This window comes from Podarcis muralis, chromosome 6, assembly GCF_964188315.1.
Source record: "Podarcis muralis chromosome 6, rPodMur119.hap1.1, whole genome shotgun sequence".
In the NCBI taxonomy this organism is placed as follows: domain Eukaryota; kingdom Metazoa; phylum Chordata; class Lepidosauria; order Squamata; family Lacertidae; genus Podarcis; species Podarcis muralis.
The window spans coordinates 39683830-39702879 of NC_135660.1; the positions used below are offsets into that span (position 1 = coordinate 39683830).

The window sequence follows — 19050 nt, forward strand, 5'->3', positions numbered from 1 at the left end:
ATCAGCTGTTTGAACGTTAATATACCCAAATTCATCCACCTCTTCCATACAACTATTTCTTTCCCAATTTTTAAAGACAGGTTTCCCCACAAAGTCATTTGTTGTGGAAGAAAAGGTCATATTTATATTTTCTGGACATGTGGTTCCATATCATTCGAACTAATCTTATTGTTTCAATACCATCTTGAGTATTAATGTATTTAGACCCAAGTGCTACCCATCTTTCTAAAGGTGCTACATAGGAATATTCCAAAGAAGCCCAATTTGGACAGTTGTTTTCAGTTATGGGTCTCCAGAATTGTATACCTGACAGTAAATATGCTTGGTGATACAATTCTAAGTCAGCGATCCCAAATCCTCCTCCTTTTATTGGTATTTGCATTTTTTGCATAGATATTCTTGTAACTGAAGAGCCCCAAAGGCATTTTCTAAACAAAGATTTAATTTTATGAAAGTATTTGCTTGGTATGTAAATTGGAATTCCTCTTAAGATATAAACTAGTCTAGTATTATGTTTATTTTATTTCACTGGAATATTAAGGGAAATTACAATACACTGCTTATGTACTTAGGGTGGCATCAGAAAATGTCTAGCTGTATAAGTAAGATCAAGACACATACGGCACATACTTAGAGTAGTCCCCCAGATACCAGGCTCTATATGGGCTGTGACTGTTGGGTGCAACACTCAGTAGAGGTTTCACTCTTGTCTTCATGGATTTCATCCCTTGATGATTTTGCAGGTCCATTCAGTAACCAAGAGATGACAGAGTGGTTCCAGGCCGGGTACTTCACAATGTCACTGTTGGTGAAAAGAGCATGTGATGAGAGCTTCCAGCCACTTGGAGACATCATGAAAATGTGGGGCAGGGTTCCTTTCACTCCCGGTCCAGCACCACCGCTGCATTTGGTAAATATGACAATGTGTAAAACAGTTAACTTTAAATTAGAAAGTTAAGAGATGCCAGTTTTAGGGGTTTGTGTGCTTTTGTGCTACCAGGCACAGAGCAGCAATGACCTTTAGAGAGACTGCCTGTATGTTGAACATATACTCTGAGCCGCAATAGGACGGGCTTTCCATACAGGAAGGGAAAAGTGCTTACTGTACTTAGCAGTGAAATAGCAAAAGCCCTCATTGCTACTGGTTCACTTACCTAAAAGCCTTTGAATGCTGCTTCAGTTGGATCTGGCTGAACTGCTTTCTATGCATAGCAAATTGCAGAAGGAAATTAAGCCACAATCAGTAAAAGGTAGCTCCTACTGAGGCCCCTGACCCTTACTCCTTTTTTCAAGCATGTTACTAGTTGTGGTCCTCCTGACTCCAGCCTTGTTGGTGTAGTCCAAAGGTAAACCTGAAACGATCTTTGAATCAGATTTGTCCTTGAACCAATTCTGCTTAGCAGCGAGAATTCTCCCCAGCAACAGGTGTCTATATCTAGGCCTGTCTGGGGGAAGAGAGATTCAGTGTCTGCCTTTGTCTATAAGAGTCTCTGAACCTGTCTCTCTAGCTGGATTGCTGCAGGGAGCAGAGAGAATTGAAATCTCTGTATATTGTTCTGTTTTATTTATGTAGACCAGTAGTGATATAAAGTTATGCAACTTGTAATATAAATAAATACTTTGAAGAAGAACTGAATGGGTGAGGTGTTTATTCCTTCACGGGCATTCACCGGTAGAGAGCTGGACTGCTGCTGCTGTGAAGACACAGGAAGACTTTCTGGGTAACTCTGCTGTGAGACAGTAAAAGGAACCCCAAAGGATTGGAGCACACACACTAACAAGCCTGCCTTGCTTCTGCCGCTGTGGCTTGATTTAGCATGTGGCACACAGCTTCTCCCTCTTTCTTCATATTTGAGAGAGGTGAAGTAGGAAAGCATAGGGCCTTCCTTGAGGTAGAGGAGCATGTATCTTATGCACTGGGGATATTTGCTCCAGTTTCCTTTGCCAAGGAATGGTCCCTAGACACAGTTTAACTATATACACTCCTTTATTTCCCACTTCACACAATCCTTTATACTTTTTTACTAAACACAGTAATCTGTAAAAATGTTGTTCCATTTAATAACTTTTAATATAAAAGGTATTTCGTAATCATAATGTTGTAGGTCACTGTAATCAGAGTTGTGCATATGCTCATGAATCCTAACATTTGATGCAAGTTCAGCTATCGATTTGTTTACAACCACAGGGAGAGTTGGACCAGGAACGACTGACTAGACAACAGGAATTCACAGCCATGTACCAAATGCAGCACCTCCAGTACCAGCAATTTTTGTTACAGTAAGTTTATATCAGGGGTGGCTAACCTTTGGCCCTCCAGATGTTGGACTATAATTCCCTTCATCCCTGATCATTGCACATGCTGACTGGGGTTGATGGGAGTTGGAACAGCATCTGAAGCACCACAAGTTAGCATCCCCTGGTCTATATAAATATTTGTCAATGGCCATTTTGCTTTGTTTAAATGATCTAGAGCAGGGTAGTCCACTTTTTCATACTAAGTGGACTGCAAGACATCCCTGTACATGGCAGCTCTTCCTTCTCCTCACTGCCCAGCCACATACCTCCCCCTGAGTGGTGAGAGGAGGAGGAGGAACAGCCACAGCTGCCACCACCCACTCCATCCAAAGTCCTCTGTCCCTGCTGATGGCATATGCCCCATCACCTAGCAGAAGGAGGACCCATTATGAGACAAGTTTAACTACCCAGCAGCAATTCCGCCAGCTCACTTATTGTTGCTTCTCCTTATCTACAGCAGTCAGTCTGCTTACCTAGAGTCTCCATCAGGGTAACAAGGAAGAGGAGTAAGTAGGCTCACAAAATTTATCCTAGATAGTTTGGTTTGTCTTACATCATCCTGCTAGTATAGGGCACATGCTGCCCGTGATGGTCAGGACAGGGAGTGAGCAAGAAAGTGTGAGGAACAGTGGAAAAGTGGTGGCTATGATATAGACAAGCTTCGGCAGATGGTGGCAACTCTTGATTCAAGTTGCTCTTTGCCACAGTTACCCAACACCAGTCATTACTTTCTGGTTCTGTGGACAGCAGTATGTCTACTGCAAGCATGTGGGCTAGGAGTTGAGAATATAGGGTCTTGTTTTTTTGTAGGTCAGGGCTAGCCAACCTGGTCCTGTATTACCACTCTCATCATCCCTGACCATTGGCTGAACTGGTGGGAGTTGTGGTCCACAGTATCTAGGGTAGAGGGCTTCCATTTTGGTGTTCCTCTGTTAATAGCCTATTTGTTTTCTATTCTGGGCACAGAGAAGGGATGGAGCACTTTATTCCTCTTCCTCCAGCCTGCCTGCAACTCCTGGTTACTTAAGGCTGCCAGCCTAGTGCTTAAATAAAAGGCTTGGAACCTGAGTTCTCTTCTGCTGGCAGGAGTTTTTCATGAGCAGACTTGCTCATGGGATGCTCCTGCCAGCGGAAGGGAGAAAGTGACATTCACTTATTTCCCCTTCCCCCTCCATTCCCATGTGTCCCCTGGAGGGCTTGTGGGGTAGAGAGAGTTGGCTCCAGTAAACTTCTTTTCCACCATCATGATCATTCAGTGAAAACTTTCCATGCAAAGGGGGAATCCTATACAACAAAGGGATAGTTAGAATCCAATCTATAATTTAGGTAAATGTTGTGTGTCGCTGTTTTGAATAGCCACTTCAAATGACAGTTTTAAAATTTCTTATTTTTGGTGGGTGGGTGCTGGTTTGCACTGATGTGTTTGAATATCAGTTGTGATATGAACTAACAGCTCTTTTCTCTTCTGGGTTTTTATAGTCATTCTGTAACTAAGTAGAGTGAACTTTTCCCCATTCTCTTTTCCAGACAACAGTATGCCCAGGTAATGGCACAGCAGCAAAAAGCAGCTCTCTCATCACAGCAGCAGCAGCAGCTGGCTCTCCTTTTGCAACAGTTCCAGGCACTTAAAATGAGGTAAGAATGCAAGTTTCAGGGCCATTTTCACACATTATGCAGTAGTAAATCCAGTACTTTGAAAGTAAACTTCAGGCCACCCACCATGAATGGTTTCCTGAGAAAATGTCTTTGGAAATGTTTGCATGCACATAACTGTCATGTTCATACTTCACTTTATTAAAAGGGCATGTAATATAACACTGAATATAATGTATAAAGTGGCCCCTATAGAGTCTACTCACGATAGTGGTTGTTGAATATATAGCACTCTGTTTATGCCTGTTCAAAATTGCTTCAAGTCAGTGTCACTAAGACTGTGAAATAGATCCATTGTCACTTTGTCCATTTATGTTGGTTGTATTTGTCATCATCTCATATTTGTTTTCATTGAAGCCTATTCTGTTAATTGACCAGAGCAAAAAAATTCATTCCAATTCTGGTCAATATTAAAGAACAGTTTCGTGCACCTCAAGAGTTCTGGATTTTGCTCAGCAGTGTTGGAATTGTCAGGAAGTTATGCCCTAATATCACTTTAATACTGGTTCTGAAGAAGAAGGAGAGAAAAAGAGAAGCATTGTATTTTAAAATAAAAAGAAAACACCCCTGTGATCTCTAAGTAGAACTAGCTTTTTGATGTAGCATGTTGAATCTTCCTCTTTATATTCCAGGAAAGCTGAGCAGAACATGGTGACACCTGTAACAAGGTCTGTGTCAGTGCCAGACACTGGCTCAATTTGGGAGATTCAGTCAGCAGCCCCACAAGCTACAGGTATGAAACAGTGTTTTGATATTGACTACATTCAGACACGGGTCTGGGACGCGGGTGGCGCTGTGGGTAAAACCTCAGTGCCTAGGACTTGCTGATCGTAAGGTCGGCGGTTCGAATCCCCGCGGCAGGGTGAGCTCCCATCTTTCGGTCCCAGCTCCTGCCCACCTAGCAGTTCGAAAGCACCCCTAAGTGCAAGTAGATAAATAGGTACCGCTTTATAGCGGGAAGGTAAACGGCGTTTCCGTGTGCAGCACTGGTGCCGGCTCGCCAGAGCAGCTTCATCACGCTGGCCACATGACCCGGAAGTGTCTTCGGACGGCGCCGGCTCCCGGCCTCTTGAGCGAGATGAGCCCGCAACCTTAGAGTCGGTCACGACTGGCCCGTACAGGCAGGGGTACCTTTACCTTTACCTTTACATTCAGACACAAAACAAACTGCCCTGAAATGACATCCAAATGAATGTCGCTTACAAACGATGGTTTGTGAATAATTTCCAAACCAGGATCTGAAACTACATCTTGAGAAAACTATGGTTGGCTCCTGGATCAAAGCCCACAAACCATGATTTGGGATGCTGCTGTTTTGAGAGGTACAGATACAAGTATAAAGCATATAAAAGACAAAAGCTGTATCTTAGAGACCCTCAGTGGTGCTCTCTTCATTCTCATTCTGTCAGCAGCCTCATTTCTACCTCCTTAATTTATGCCTAGCCACACTTCCTTAGCAGGCTTCCTCCCCCTCTACTTCCTAAAAAAGGAAAAACCAAAGGTACACAAAAGAGGTCATTTAACCGTCTTAACGATCAAAACATATAGTGCATGTGATATTTTTTAATTACCAGTGAATTTGCCTGGGTGCACAGAATTGCTAGCTTCTTGGCTCTGTGGTCTCCTAATTTAAAAATCAATAGCCTACATTCCCCCCCCTTTTTTTTTTTTTTTTGCAGTCTGGGAAGGAAGCAGTGTCTGGGATCTCCCAATCGACACTACAGCTCAGGGACCAGCTCTAGAACAGTTACAGCAGCTTGAAAAAGCCAAAACTGCTAAGGTAAGAAACAGTAGAAACCATTCCAGTTGCATTTCATTTGTTTTCTGAGTAACTGTGACATGCCTTATACTGATTTAGTGTAATTGCCTTATACTGTACTGATTTAGTGTAATTGGGACACAACTTACTAATTCTTAATTGGGCTTTTTTTATTAAAAAAAACAAGGACACAGTTTAGGGAAGACCAATCAAACTGGTAGCTGTAGAAGAGGCCGCTGATGAGGGTGATTGTAACTAGCAGGAATAATGTGCTAGTTGAAGAGGTCTTTACTTCTACTGTTACTTCTTTAATTCAGCTAGAGCAGGAGAGGAGAGAAGCAGAACTGAGGGCCAAAAGAGAAGAAGAAGAGCGGAAAAGACAGGAGGAGCTACGGAGGCAACAGGAAGAGCTGATCAGGAGACAAGAAGAAGAAAGAAAAAGAAGAGAGGAGGAGGAGTTAGCACGCAGAAAGCAGGTGACATCTCAAATACATAAATTACTATTTCAGTATCTTTAAGAGAACACATTTTCTCAGTTCATGTGAAGGAAGTTGGAAAAGTTTTTTCCTGTTCCTTCCACCTTTTTAAGTCCAATGTGTGTTCAGTTTTTCAGCTCAATCATACATGTTTATTTTTTGGAAGCCACCCTGGGGATCTATTTGAAGGATGTGCAGAAATTGCCCATAATAAAGAAAAGACATAAATAAATAAGAATTTTATTTAGGACAGGTGGGGGAAGTATGGTCTACGTTATGTTCCAGGAGCTCTTCCTCATAGAAGCGTAGAGTTGGAAGGGTCCCAAGGGTCATCTAGTCTAACCCCTGCAAGGCAGGACATGACCCCCCCCCCAAGCCTTACACTCCAGGAAGAGAGCCGGTAAAGGGGCCTCTTGCCATTGCAGCAACTCCATGGTGCCGCATTCTTCAGCACCATCCCCTGGCTACTGCCAAGGGCAAGGCTTATCAAAAGCCTGTTTTTCCCTTGAAGGGACCCTATTACTTCTAAGTTGCCTACATCAACAGGAGGCAGATTGCCACTTTTTGTGTTAGAACACTTTTGTGACTCAGGGGAGACACCTGGGAAAAGACTGTTTAAGGACTCTGTCTGTTTATCCTTAGCAACCAAGCATGTGTCTGCTCTAGGCTTATGGCCTGATGAACAGCCTCCAGAGCAAGAACACACATCACCAGCAGCCCCAGTCTTGCCCTCCAGGAAGGCAGAAGTATTCTTGGGGTGGGATGTTAATTTGGGGGAGGACTAAATTGAATTTTGAGCACTTGGGTGATAATTTCAGGAAAAGGAAAATTTGATTTTGGGTAATCTCTGGGTAGGGTATTAATTTGGAGAGCAGAAAGAAAGAGTGAGAAAAGAGGATGACCCTGCCCACTGCTGACTTGCGCCCCCCCAAGTGAAGTCAGCCCCTGTCCCTACGCATTCCCAACTGCTGTCATTTCATTTAAAAGACCTCTGGCTTCAGCTCAGAATCAGAGCAGCCAGGTCAGGGGACCCTTACTATCCAGCACACCATGAATAAGAATTTAAATGCACACCCACACTTTTAGCTAATTTCTTTCTTTTTATTTCTGTGTGCAGGAAGAAGCCCTAAGGCGCCAGAGGGAACAAGAAATTGCACTAAGACGGCAGCGGGAAGAGGAAGAACGGCAACAACAAGAGGAAGCACTTAGAAGACTGGAAGAGAGGAGAAGAGAAGAGGAAGAAAGACTACAGCGAGAAGAGTTGCTTCGTAAACAGGTGAAAAGAAGGGAAATCTTTTGCAGTTAAGACCTGCAAGAATCAGAGGCTGGTTCGCACATGTATGCTCACTTGTTGACTACATCAAGCGATAATGCATAAGTGAATGAGCCATTATTAGATCAAACAATGCAGAGGGACCTTTCATTTTGTTTAAGACTCTACCAATTCAAAACTGATAAATGGTCTTAAAGTTTTGGATTTCTGAAACAAAGTCACACAAGGAGTGTAATAAGAGCTTTCATGGCTGCTCTGGGGCATTTTCTAAAGCTATATTTTATCAAATTGTTGTGTTCTAGCACGGGTTGCATTCTTAGAAGCAAAGGATTCTTTGCAATCCTATGTATCTTGAAACAAACAAAAAGGAAGCATTTTAATCTAGGTTAGTCCACTTTAGAGACTCTGCATGTTTTTTCTGTTCTGGGAAGGAAGAGGAGGCTGCCAAATGGGCACGTGAAGAAGCAGAGGCAAAGCGTCAGCTAGAAGAAAACCGGCTGCGCATGGAAGAAGAAGCAGCCCGACAGAGGCATGAAGAGGAAGAACGAAAACGTAAAGAGCTGGAACTCCAACGCCAGAAAGAAATTATGAGGCAGAGGCAGCAGCAGCAGGAGGCTTTGCGCCGATTGCAGCAGCAGCAACAGCAGCAACAACTTGCACAGATGAAGGTACTGTTACTCTTTTTCTCATTGCCACAAATCCACTCTCACAAGTTAGGCTCACAGCTCAAGCCAGCAGAGAAGCTCTCTGTTAGCTGTGCTGAAATTTACATGACCATTGCCAGAACCTGCCTTTTAACGCTCTTGGAATTGGGCACCAGAAGCAGGAGATGGGCAGCTCTAACTTCAATCAGTGGCATCCCAGTTTGTCCAGGTTATCTCTTTACTGCTCAGTGTACCTCATTGTATACTGCTTAGATATTACAGTGCTAAGTGATATTTAAGTTGTTGAAATTAATAATAAATAATAACTAAAACATGAAAGTAGCATAGATATGCAAATCTCTCAAATTTACAGAAAAATTAAGATTTCCTTGACACATATCATAATTCCTGCCCCCCCCCCCCGCCCTGCTCAGGGTGTGCATTTCTGTCCATAACTATAGATCTGAGAAAGTACAATGAGGCGCAACTTGCCACCCTACCAAAAATGTATATAGGTGCCCATATCCTGAGTAATGCCTCATTTTTAAGCTAAACCCTTCCAGAGTGCTACCTGGAACTATCCTTCACCAAGGATAGCCTGACTACTGTAGTCCATGTTGCATTCTTGAGGCTGGATTACAGTGGTACCTCGGATTAAGAACTTAATTCGTTCCGGAGGTCCGTACTTAACCTGAAACTGTTCTTAACCTGAAGCACCACTTTAGCTAATGGGGCCTCCTGCTGCTGCTGCGCCGCCGGAGCACGATTTCTGTTCTCATCCTGAAGCAAAGTTCTTAACCCAAGGTACTATTTCTGGGTTAGCGGAGACTGTAACCTGAAGCGAATGTAACCCAAGGTACCACCGTACTGCAATGCTCTCTATGTGGGACTGCCCTTGGTCATGCTCCAGAAGGTTCAACTGGTATAGAATGCAGTGGCCAGACTGTTGGTGGGGGCACATAGCCCACAACATGTGACACCATTGTTAAAACATCTGCATTAGCTGCCCATCTACTACTGAGCCAGGTTTAAGGTCCTTTTGTTAATTTACAAGCCCCAAACAACTTAGGTCCGGGGTACCTTAGCAACTGCCTGAATTTTTATATCTCAGCTCATTCACTGAAACCATTAGCAGGAGTGTTGCTGGTTGTCCACTGACTGGAAGACAACTCAGCTATCAGTGACTTGACATCATAATGGCACCAGATGATTTAAAGGTGGATGCCCCTTGTCCCGCTGCCAGAGTTGACCAGCAGGGGTGGGGAAAATAATGTTCTGGTTCATTGGGTAAAAAGGTTCTCCGTTCCTGATTTAGAGCATAGAACTGGGAGTAGAGAAACCTGGATTCAAATCATCACACTGCCATGAAACTCACTGGATAAACTTGGGCCAGTCTAATCTGTTTCACCAGGTTGGTGTGAAGATAAAATGAAGTCAGTACCATGTACGCAGGTCCCGGGAGGATGAGCTGTATAAAAATGGAGGCTGAAGCTGTTGGTTTTGAATCGCATGGGTCTCTGCATCAGACTTTTTAAAATGCATTTTTCATTGTTTCTCCATGCTACTACTGCCTTCTTCCCTCAGCTGTTTTCTTTGCTTCATTTCCTTTCCTTTGAATAATTCCCATTTCATTCACAGCACAGTCAGGTGCTTGAATCTTACTATTATATTGCTGTGGAAATTATGACTATTGTTGGTACTATAAAGATTAATTGGAGGTTGGGTACACACCTGGCAGGAAAAGGTTGCACTTCTACAGTACAAGGAGACAAAATAAAGATTGTGGCATATTAGCAGCTTTTGTGGCAGACAATAACAACTGTTTGCATGTTTTTGAGTGGCTGATTCAGCATATATCCTGATGTATTCACTCTTTCCATTAAGAAAATTTAAGTGCTGTTTCTTGTATGTCTTTCCTCCCAGCTCCCTTCTTCTTCAACATGGGGTCAGCAATCAAATTCTAGGGCATGTCAGTCCCAAACGACGTTATCATTAGCAGAAATCCAGAAGCTTGAAGAAGAGAGAGAGCGGCAGCTTCGAGAAGAGGTAAAATTCATAGTTTGGAAAAGAGGCTTTAGGTTGCTGCTGAAATAGAATAGTCAAATTTCCTTGCCATTAAACCGTTATGAAAGACATATTCTTTCACCCATTGTGAAAGATATATTCATCTGGTGACCTCCCACTTCTTTCTGCCTTTAGACAGCCCGTGACTTGCTCATTTGTGTGCAGTTGTGGCTTGTCACTGCTAGGAGTCACTGTGACAATTTCTAAACACTTAATAAGCTTAACCCAAGATACCTAGGAGGCTTTACACAGCTCATTCTCATCTCCCTTCATGGAACACAGCAGTTAAACCTTGAAGTTGCCAATTAAGCATAGTTTCCTGTATCATCTGAGCTGGGAAACTACAGTTACCAGTTTTAGAACAAGGCAGGCTCTGAAGCCAACTTCAAAGCATTGTTAAAATCCTAGTTGGTTTTGAACCTGGTAACTGTGATTTCCCAGTGATGAAGCAGAAATTGTGCTTAATTGAATATTTTCTGAGTATAACTGCTGTGTGCTACAAAGGAAGAAGAAGGAGAGCATAAGCAGGCAAAAAGCTTCCACATATCTCATTTTAATAAACCCAAGTTATAATTGCCCAAATATTATCATAGTCTTAGATTACCAAGACTGAAAGAGCTAGCCTTTTTCTTTTTTCTTTTTTTGCAGATTTGCCAGGTTTAATGATACAATGTTAAAGACATAGAATCGTGGTTAATATAAATGCTAATTCTACTGATTCTCTTTAAATGTAAAGCCTCAAATTAGATTCATTGCCCATCTAGTTTTAGTTAGGAATTTAAAAATGAGGGGGTGGGTAGAAAAATAATTTGTTCTATGAGTAATGTTTGCTTGACTGGAAAACAAGCAGAATATGACAGTATTTGTGTCCAGGTGCACTTTCCAAGACCAGAGACTTTGATCAGTGTGTCTGAGGCAAATTTCAGTACCCTCAGTGAAACACATACTTATTCAGATTTATCCAGCTTTGAGGAAAATGTGTGGAAAACAGTAGAAGATAATCAAGTACACATTTAAGAACTGGAATGTCCTGCATTGACTGTTTTCCAGCAAAGGCGTCAGCAGCGTGAACTAATGAAAGCCCTCCAGCAGCAACAGCAACAGCAGCAACAGCAACAAAAACTGTCTGGCTGGGGAAATGTTGCCAAACCTGCCGGTACTACAAAATCCCTCTTGGAGATACAGCAGGAGGAGGCAAGGCAGATGCAGAAGCAGCAACAGCAGCAGCACCAGCAACAACAGCAAAGCAGGTCCCGCAGCAGCACTACAGTGAGTACAGCTCCTGCTAATAATAATAATAATAATCTTGTTGAAGTCAAAACTTTATTTGTATCGCTTTTCCTCTATTGGTGATAATAAACAGTATCTCCATTACTGTTGTTCCAGCAACATTCTAATCTGCACACCAGCATTGGCAATTCAGTATGGGGCTCTCTAAACACGAATCCTAGCAGCCAGTGGGCATCAGACCTTGTCAGCAGCATTTGGAGCAATGCTGATACAAAAAACTCAAACATGGGATTCTGGGACGATGCAGTCAAAGAAGTTGGACCTCGTAACGCAACCAATAAAAACAAGAGCAATGCTAGCATCAGGTAGGAACTGGGGTGCAGTGAGCTTCCCTTCAATTCATTGTAGAGGCTCAGGCCTGTTGCAGGCCCTCTAAATCATTCTGTTGTAGTCTTTGCCAACCTTGTGCCCTCCAGATGTCTTGGCTACACCATCCCTGACCATTGGCCTTGCTGATTGGGACAGATGGGAATTGTCACCCAAAACATCTGGAGTCTTGTGGATGGAACCTTTCCACCAAACCCTGCAGTGTGCTGTATCAGTGCAGCCAGGATCTCTTATGGTCCCATTCCTTCTGTTTTCTGTTAGCTCCCATCTCAGTATACTTTCATATTTGTGATTTTGACAGAAGGCAGAAATGTTTGTGAAGCTGCTTGAATTTTCTAGTCTTGTATACTTTGCATGTTTTTTCCTGCTAACCCGTGTCTCTTCCTCACACACTGCCTTTTTGCCTGTCTTAGTAAATCTATAGGTGTTACAAGCAGGCAGAATAAGAAGGTGGAAGAAGAAGAAAAGTTGTTAAAGCTGTTCCAGGGGGTAAATAAAGCCCAGGATGGATTCACTCAATGGTGTGAACAAATGCTTCATGCACTCAACACAGCCAACAACTTGGATGGTAAGCAGTGAAAAAGGAGTGTGGAAGTTTCAGTCTAACACATTGAGAAACTGCATCATAGCTGCACATTATCATGTGATGCATTACTTCCCATTGTCCAAAATTGTATTTAGAAGCATTAAGGAAGATGGGGAAATTGCAAAAGGTTTGGTATCCCCAGTATTCTTGGGAAATATTTAAAATTCCTGATTTTACACAGATCAGGGCTGATGCTACAGTTAATATTTTCTTTCCTGTTAAGTTGTACCATAAGGCATACACCATTGCTAAAAAGTTAGATTAAATAGGAAATTATCATTAGGAATCCAGCAGAGACTGTTGTCTTAGTGAGGAAATTAATTCATCCCATATCTCAGTGAATAAGGAGAAAGGGCTCTCTGTTTTCTTGCAGGTAAAGATAATACCGTATTACATAAAGTTTGTAAGAAAATGTATGATATTGAAAAGCTCTGGATTTATTTTTTTTTGCTTATGCACCTATAGGCTTTGTAAGTATCTCGTGATTTGTCTTCCTTTCCGCCTGCAGTTCCCACGTTTGTGTCCTTCTTGAAGGAAGTAGAATCTCCATACGAGGTCCATGATTACATCAGAGCCTACCTTGGAGATACCCCTGAAGCCAAGGAATTTGCCAAGCAGTTTCTTGAGCGCCGTGCCAAACAAAAAGCCAACCAACAGCGGCAGCAACAGGTTCGTGCTTCTGTCTTTGGAGAATATTTGCAAGCGAATTTCTGTGATTACTGGAGAAAACAGATCTGTCTGTCTGGTTGATGTAGAGTTTAGCAATCTGTTTTGAAACGAGGTCAAGCTTGACTATGGAATGGCTTACAACTGGGGCAGGGAACTCCTGGCTCATAGACTGGATGCATCCTAAAATACAAAATGCCCTTCCATGAAATGCTGTGGGCACTCCTGTTGAAAGATTGCCATGTGTACTATCACTGTGACTGTTGTCTCTTTCTCACATGCTCTCTTCTCTCTCACTGCAACTTGACTGAATAAATTTCTTCTTCCAGTCCCTCCCATGTTCTGACCTGAATTTTAGAATCCCAGGAATTCTGATGAAGGGAGCTATTCTGAGTACCTGGCATGATTCAAAGCAAGGGATCGGGGGGAGAGAGATCACTGAGTTGGGGGAAACTACGGAAATAGCAGAATTTCCCCCTAGGCATGGTAGGCTGGGCAAAAATTTGCAGGGGAGGGGGCATGTTGTTTGACTGAGGTAAGTTGCACTCAAGTGTGCCTGAGAAAAGCAGGTGGTACTGGCTGAATGACAAAACAGGCTACTAAGGAGCTATTAGCTCTTCTTTTTGGATCCCTCCAGTGAAACCTAAATTCAATCTCTCAGGGCAGACTGATGCTCCAGATGGCCACTTCAAAATGTTAGGCAACCACCTCAGAAACAACAACTATCTAATCATCAGGACAAAAACTCTCTCCCTATGACAGTGCACTCCTAGATAAGCTTACTTGCCTAGGATTGTGGCCTTAATGTTTATATACAATGCAGTCCTAAGCATATTTATTTGAAAGCAAGTCCCCTTATGGTCAATTAAACTTACTGCCTAGTAAATGAGTGTAGCATAGGGCAGGGAGGGCGGTACAGGGAATGTGGGATGGGATGGAGTGAGGGGTGAGGTGGCATGGCAGAGAGAGAGAGAGTTGCAATGCTGAAACTCCACTCGGTTGTTGGAATTAAAGGCTTTATTCCAAACTTCAGTACAGTGTCCAAGCATAAGTTGCAAAGGCAGGAAGCACAGCAGAGTTCTAGACACATGGTTAGACTTAAACTAAGACGTTGACCCAACAACTGAGATGCCCCTGAACTCTCCTTCTGAAGAGCGGGACAGGTACCTTCATTTGTGTGATCAATGTACCAAGGCTGGGAATGGGCATGTAAGCAATCAATCCTCCAAGTGGGCTTAACGTGTGAAGTCTGTTTGTGCCAGCACAGTTGTCTCCATGTTCTTGGTTTATGGAAACAGAGATGATTGAGCCAATTCACCATCAGATGTGTTGCTCTGCACTGCCCCTGAAAGGGATGACTCTTCAGTGGTGCCAGAGCCCTCATCAACCAAGCAAGACTCTACACTTGGGGTGTCCAGTGGCACTGAAGTGGGGCGTTCTCCTGCCAACCCACTTGGATCTCCTGGGTCCTCATCACCACCTCTCAATCCACTGGGTCCGCCCCCAGGGTCAGACTGCACCAAATTCCCAATCTCTTTCCATTCCCCATCAGACCACTCCCTCTAAGACATCTCCAAGGGGCTTGTGACAAGGCCCTTCATAGAGAGAAGATTTCTCACCCCTTGCTTATTAGACAGCTATTGTGTTGTATGTGCAGCTGACCTTCAAATCTTCTGTAAGTAACGTAGAATAGGGGTATGAGAGTGAGGGTGTGTTCAGGTAATTAACAGAGATATCAGCGAATGTGCTAAACAGAAATGTTACTGGTCTACTGCCTATGATTGGGACAGTGAATCATTGTTATTTTTCTACTCTTACTGAGTGCACAAGGCATGATTCCAGCTTGTAATATGTTATTTATTTGTGTTCCAGGATTCTGTGTGGGGGATGAACCACAGTTCACTGCATTCGGTCTTTCAGACTAATCAGAGCAACAACCAGCAATCCAACTTTGAGGCAGTGCAGAGTGGTAAAAAGAAGAAGAAACAAAAAATGGTTCGAGCAGATCCCAGCTTGTTAGGCAAGTTTTGTGGTACATTAAATAAATGGGGCAAGAGTCAGAAGGGGAAAATAAAAGCTAAGATTCCAGAATCAGGGATGGCTGCTGGGTGCTTGGAGCTGTAGCCAGATTTAGGTGTTGCCTGGACATCACCACTCCAGCTCTTACCTCTGCTTGCCCCATCATTAGTTAGTTCCATTCACACTCAGATATGTGGGGGAAGACAGGCTAATAAGCGCTGAAGGTTCTGTGCGTGCCTGTCAGTCTATTTTAATCTTGATTACTAGCCCTCCCCTTTGCTCGTTTCTCTCTTGTTTCTCAAATTGCTAGGAAATGGTTAGCAGATTTATAAAAGATGAACATTTCTTCAATATTTGTGTATAACTTGGGGGTTTATTGGGAAGATTACTCACTCATGCTTTTATTGTGTAAATATCCTTAAAGCAGGAGCTGAAAGCACTCAAAAAAATAGCTGGATTGATGGCAGGCGCTGCCTTCAATATTGTCTTTAATATATGTGGATTACTTTATGAAGACATGTAAGATCTGGGAATAAGCTGTACACATCTGTGCACTAAGAAATCTGTCTGTCTTGTTTTGCAGGTTTCTCTGTCAATGCCTCTTCAGAGCGGCTCAACATGGGAGAAATAGAGACTTTGGATGACTACTGAGTATATGCAACTCGCCTGGCTTTTCCTGTGTCCTGTTAACCATGCATTCTCCACTGCTGGACTGAGTCTTTTCTATCTGCTGCAGTCATCTTTGCCTTGCAAATGGATCACAGAATCAAATCATCTCAGGCTGCTATTTCTAGCCTCAACCAAGCCCTTTTCTGCCCAGGATTGCACAACCACCTTCATTTTTATCAGCCTCTGGTTCTCTCTTCTGGATAGGTGGGAAAGAAGATTTATATATGAGGCCGAGTGCAAATCACGGTGCTGTGATTTCTTCTCCCAAGCTAATTGTAAAGCCATTTGGAGGTCTACATATGGTAGCTTCCTTTCCTTCTCTTGTCATTCTCGTCACATTTAACTGGTGCAATCATAGTGGAGAGCTCATGGTTAACAGATGTAATTCAGAACCAAAATGCCACGCAGATACTGACTTCCATGCTCCATCAGGGCAAAAGATGCCTTCCGAACCAGTTATGCATTCATAACTGTAGAACTGGCAACAGCAGGGAATGGTGGTGGTGGGCAGCATTCAGCTTGGATTGGTTTGGCAATGCACATCCCTGCCAGGCCTTCTTCAGCACATTGAATTTGGAGGAGTTCAAGTCTGTCTTCATTGGGTAGTGATGTCAAAGATGCTGGAGTTCATGCTTCAGCACACTCCAGCCTTCCTGAACAATTGGGGACTCAAATTGTGGGAGGAGGCACACATCTTTTCCTTCAGGCTGATTTTCTCCTTTAATTATACTTCCTCCAAAGTGATTGGGCCAGTTATTTTGGACCCTTCTGCTGTGAATTTGTCTCGTTTCAGAGACGCATAGGATCTTTACCATATGTATCTTCACCAGTTGGTTTTTTTGTGGGAGTTGACACTACCTTTGGAACCTGAAACCGAGCCAGATTTCATCTGGTCACACGTGATGGTGGTTCAGAGTTTTGTAAGTTCTACAGCAGCATTAACGCCAAGGAACAGGGAGCTGTCGTCTTGAAAGTGAAATAAATGAGGCAAGGAATCTGAGCATTGGCAGAGTCTCTTTATAAAAATCACATGGAGGGGGATAAAGCGAGGTGTGCTGGTTTTTACAATATAGTACACTCTCCCATTACTTCCAATCCATTGTGCTTATATATTTATGTAATCCACCTTCTCCATTCCTTACCCCAGAATGTTAAAAAGTCTGAAGTGGCCATTGCACTTAGTTCTAAACCCCCACTCTCCACGCTCCCACTTGCACAGGGCTGCAATGTGCCCACGGAAGTTGCACTGCTGTATGAAGACCTTGGTCTGCCATCATCGCCTGAAGAAGACAACTGAAGTTGCTCCAGAGCAGATTAATTTAGATTTTATTTCTTTTGATTTTCTTCTCTCTTACCCCTTTCCCCCACCCCCAACGTGTACAGTAACTCTTACAGAGACAGCTGCAGATTTGTATATAGTTTTTGGATCTGGTAGCTCAGTGAGGCTAGGTGCTGTCACAGATCTGGTCTCCTGATCTCCTTTGCTTTGTAAACTTACAAAGGGGGGAAGGGGGTAGTTAATGTTTACAGAACTTAAAATTCCCTCGGAACTCTTGCTAGTGTGGGGGTAATAAAAAAGAAGAGAGAACTTAAATAAAACCTGGTTGTATTAATACCTGAGCACACATTGTTTGCTTTTGTCAAAGCCAGCTTTGGCAATCCTTTCCGGTGCTAAACTTGACCTGGAACTCTACCAGTGCCTGTTCCATCAAGTAACAATCAAGTACACAGGACATGGAGGGACAGCAGCTGCTTTATTTCATACCCCTGGAGGAATGTTGGTGGTTTTGCTACTTGATAATTTTAGAGGTGAAAATAAACATCAGTTAAGTTGAGATTGGAAATGTTCGACAAATCTTCACTCTTCCCTTCTTTCATCTGCAGACACATACCCATTCATGTTCTTGTGTTGTTTATGCAAGAGGACTAAGCCTGGCTAGTTCTTTTTTAAGCTGTAAACATGTTTAAAAAAAACACATTAATAAGCCCACTGTGAACAAAACAGCAAGTGCTATACCAACCCCAACATTTTTTATTTTTTTGCAAACCAAAGCAATGGTTCTGTAACCTAAGCTGAGAATACACTGGCCTTTAGGGACAGAGGGGATTTTATGTGGCTCTTAAAAATAGACATAGGCAGCTTGTTTCACATTTTTCCAAGAATAGTTTTCATTGCTTCTTTTTTGTTTTCAAAATAATTACACTGAAATATGATGATGGGGTGAAGGAAATGATCAGTGACCCAAACCAAATGAAATTGATCAACCCCTAAGTGTCAGGCTTCCTATAAAACATTTTAGATTTCTCACCTGTATATTTTTCTTCTCTTCCCCTCCAGTAGTTATAAGTTTACAACTGAACATCTGTCTTGGTCATCTATTTCTTAGAAAACCATTGAAGTGTAGCTTATTTTGTACCATACCTGAGAACAAGGCCCTGCTCTAGTAGCCACATTTTGTTTACTTGGATAGGAATAATTTTGGGCTGTAGAAGAATTTAAAATTTATGCTAAATCAAATTTATTCTAGTAAAACTTCGCAGCAGGGTGGGAGATTGTAGGTAAGAACACAAATGTGCCTTATTTCAAGACCTTTTTCGTACATAAAGCATCCTGTAATGTAAATGCATGGACATGTAGTAAGTTGTTTGGGTGAGCAGCTTCTCATGGGATTTGAGCAGATTTTAAACATCCAGAGCAACCCTTCCTTTCAGGGTATCTACAGTGACATGGTTAAAACCAACCAAATATGGTCAGCTGCTTATGCAAGTGCCTTAACATGCTGAGCTGAGCTGAGCTGAGCTTTACACATAGTTGTATTACAGGCGATTCCCTCCTAGGTCTCCAACACTGAGGAATTGAACTCAACAATTTTGTAGGATTGCTATTGCTCAAGAAGTATCACTTTGCTGTAAAAAGAAGAAAAGAATGGTCTGTGTCACATTTGTTGACATTTTAGAAAGGATGGGTATGTGGTAATTTTGTTTGCTGATGTTGGTCTGGAGTCAATCAGTTACCAAGTGGTAATTTACCACAATGTGAATAAAATCACTTGGGAGGCAAGGTATCATGGTTTCAGATTACCATTTGCCTTTCAATAATTTAAGCAACCATTTAAGTGCATTGTTTTGTCACAACATTTTCTCAAGCAAAACTTGTAAGCTGCTTTGAGTACACATTAATGTAGAAAATTGGGGTATAGATTATATAAAACCCCAGTGTACATGTAGCCACTTGGAACACTTTGTATTGTCTTGTCCAATGATAGTGTTGGTTGGAATTGTACTGTATTTCTGCCCCTGAAATCCGTGGAAATGGGAATGACAAG

The 19050-nt window shown here is 42.6% G+C and overlaps 2 protein-coding genes across 7 annotated transcripts in view; one reads left to right on the plus strand and one right to left on the minus strand.

Annotated features, from left to right (window-relative positions):
- GIGYF2 (GRB10 interacting GYF protein 2) overlaps positions 1–17337 on the plus strand; it is a 73347-nt gene extending 56010 nt beyond the window's left edge. For all 5 annotated transcript variants that reach the window (XM_077930069.1, XM_028730721.2, XM_028730724.2 and 2 more), the window contains 15 exons: positions 744–910; positions 2189–2280; positions 3826–3933; positions 4584–4684; positions 5631–5731; positions 6028–6186; positions 7304–7462; positions 7891–8127; positions 10027–10149; positions 11218–11436; positions 11554–11762; positions 12198–12352; positions 12879–13039; positions 14909–15056; positions 15639–17337. In XM_077930069.1, coding sequence (XP_077786195.1) covers positions 744–910; positions 2189–2280; positions 3826–3933; positions 4584–4684; positions 5631–5731; positions 6028–6186; positions 7304–7462; positions 7891–8127; positions 10027–10149; positions 11218–11436; positions 11554–11762; positions 12198–12352; positions 12879–13039; positions 14909–15056; positions 15639–15706 — 2207 coding nt within the window. In that variant the 3' untranslated portion in view covers positions 15707–17337. The remainder of the gene's footprint in view (positions 1–743; positions 911–2188; positions 2281–3825; positions 3934–4583; positions 4685–5630; positions 5732–6027; positions 6187–7303; positions 7463–7890; positions 8128–10026; positions 10150–11217; positions 11437–11553; positions 11763–12197; positions 12353–12878; positions 13040–14908; positions 15057–15638) is intronic.
- The window catches only part of LOC114598132 (nuclear body protein SP140-like protein), a 402008-nt gene that overhangs the window by 143555 nt on the left and 239403 nt on the right, over positions 1–19050 (minus strand). The gene's annotated exons all lie outside the window — the stretch shown is intronic.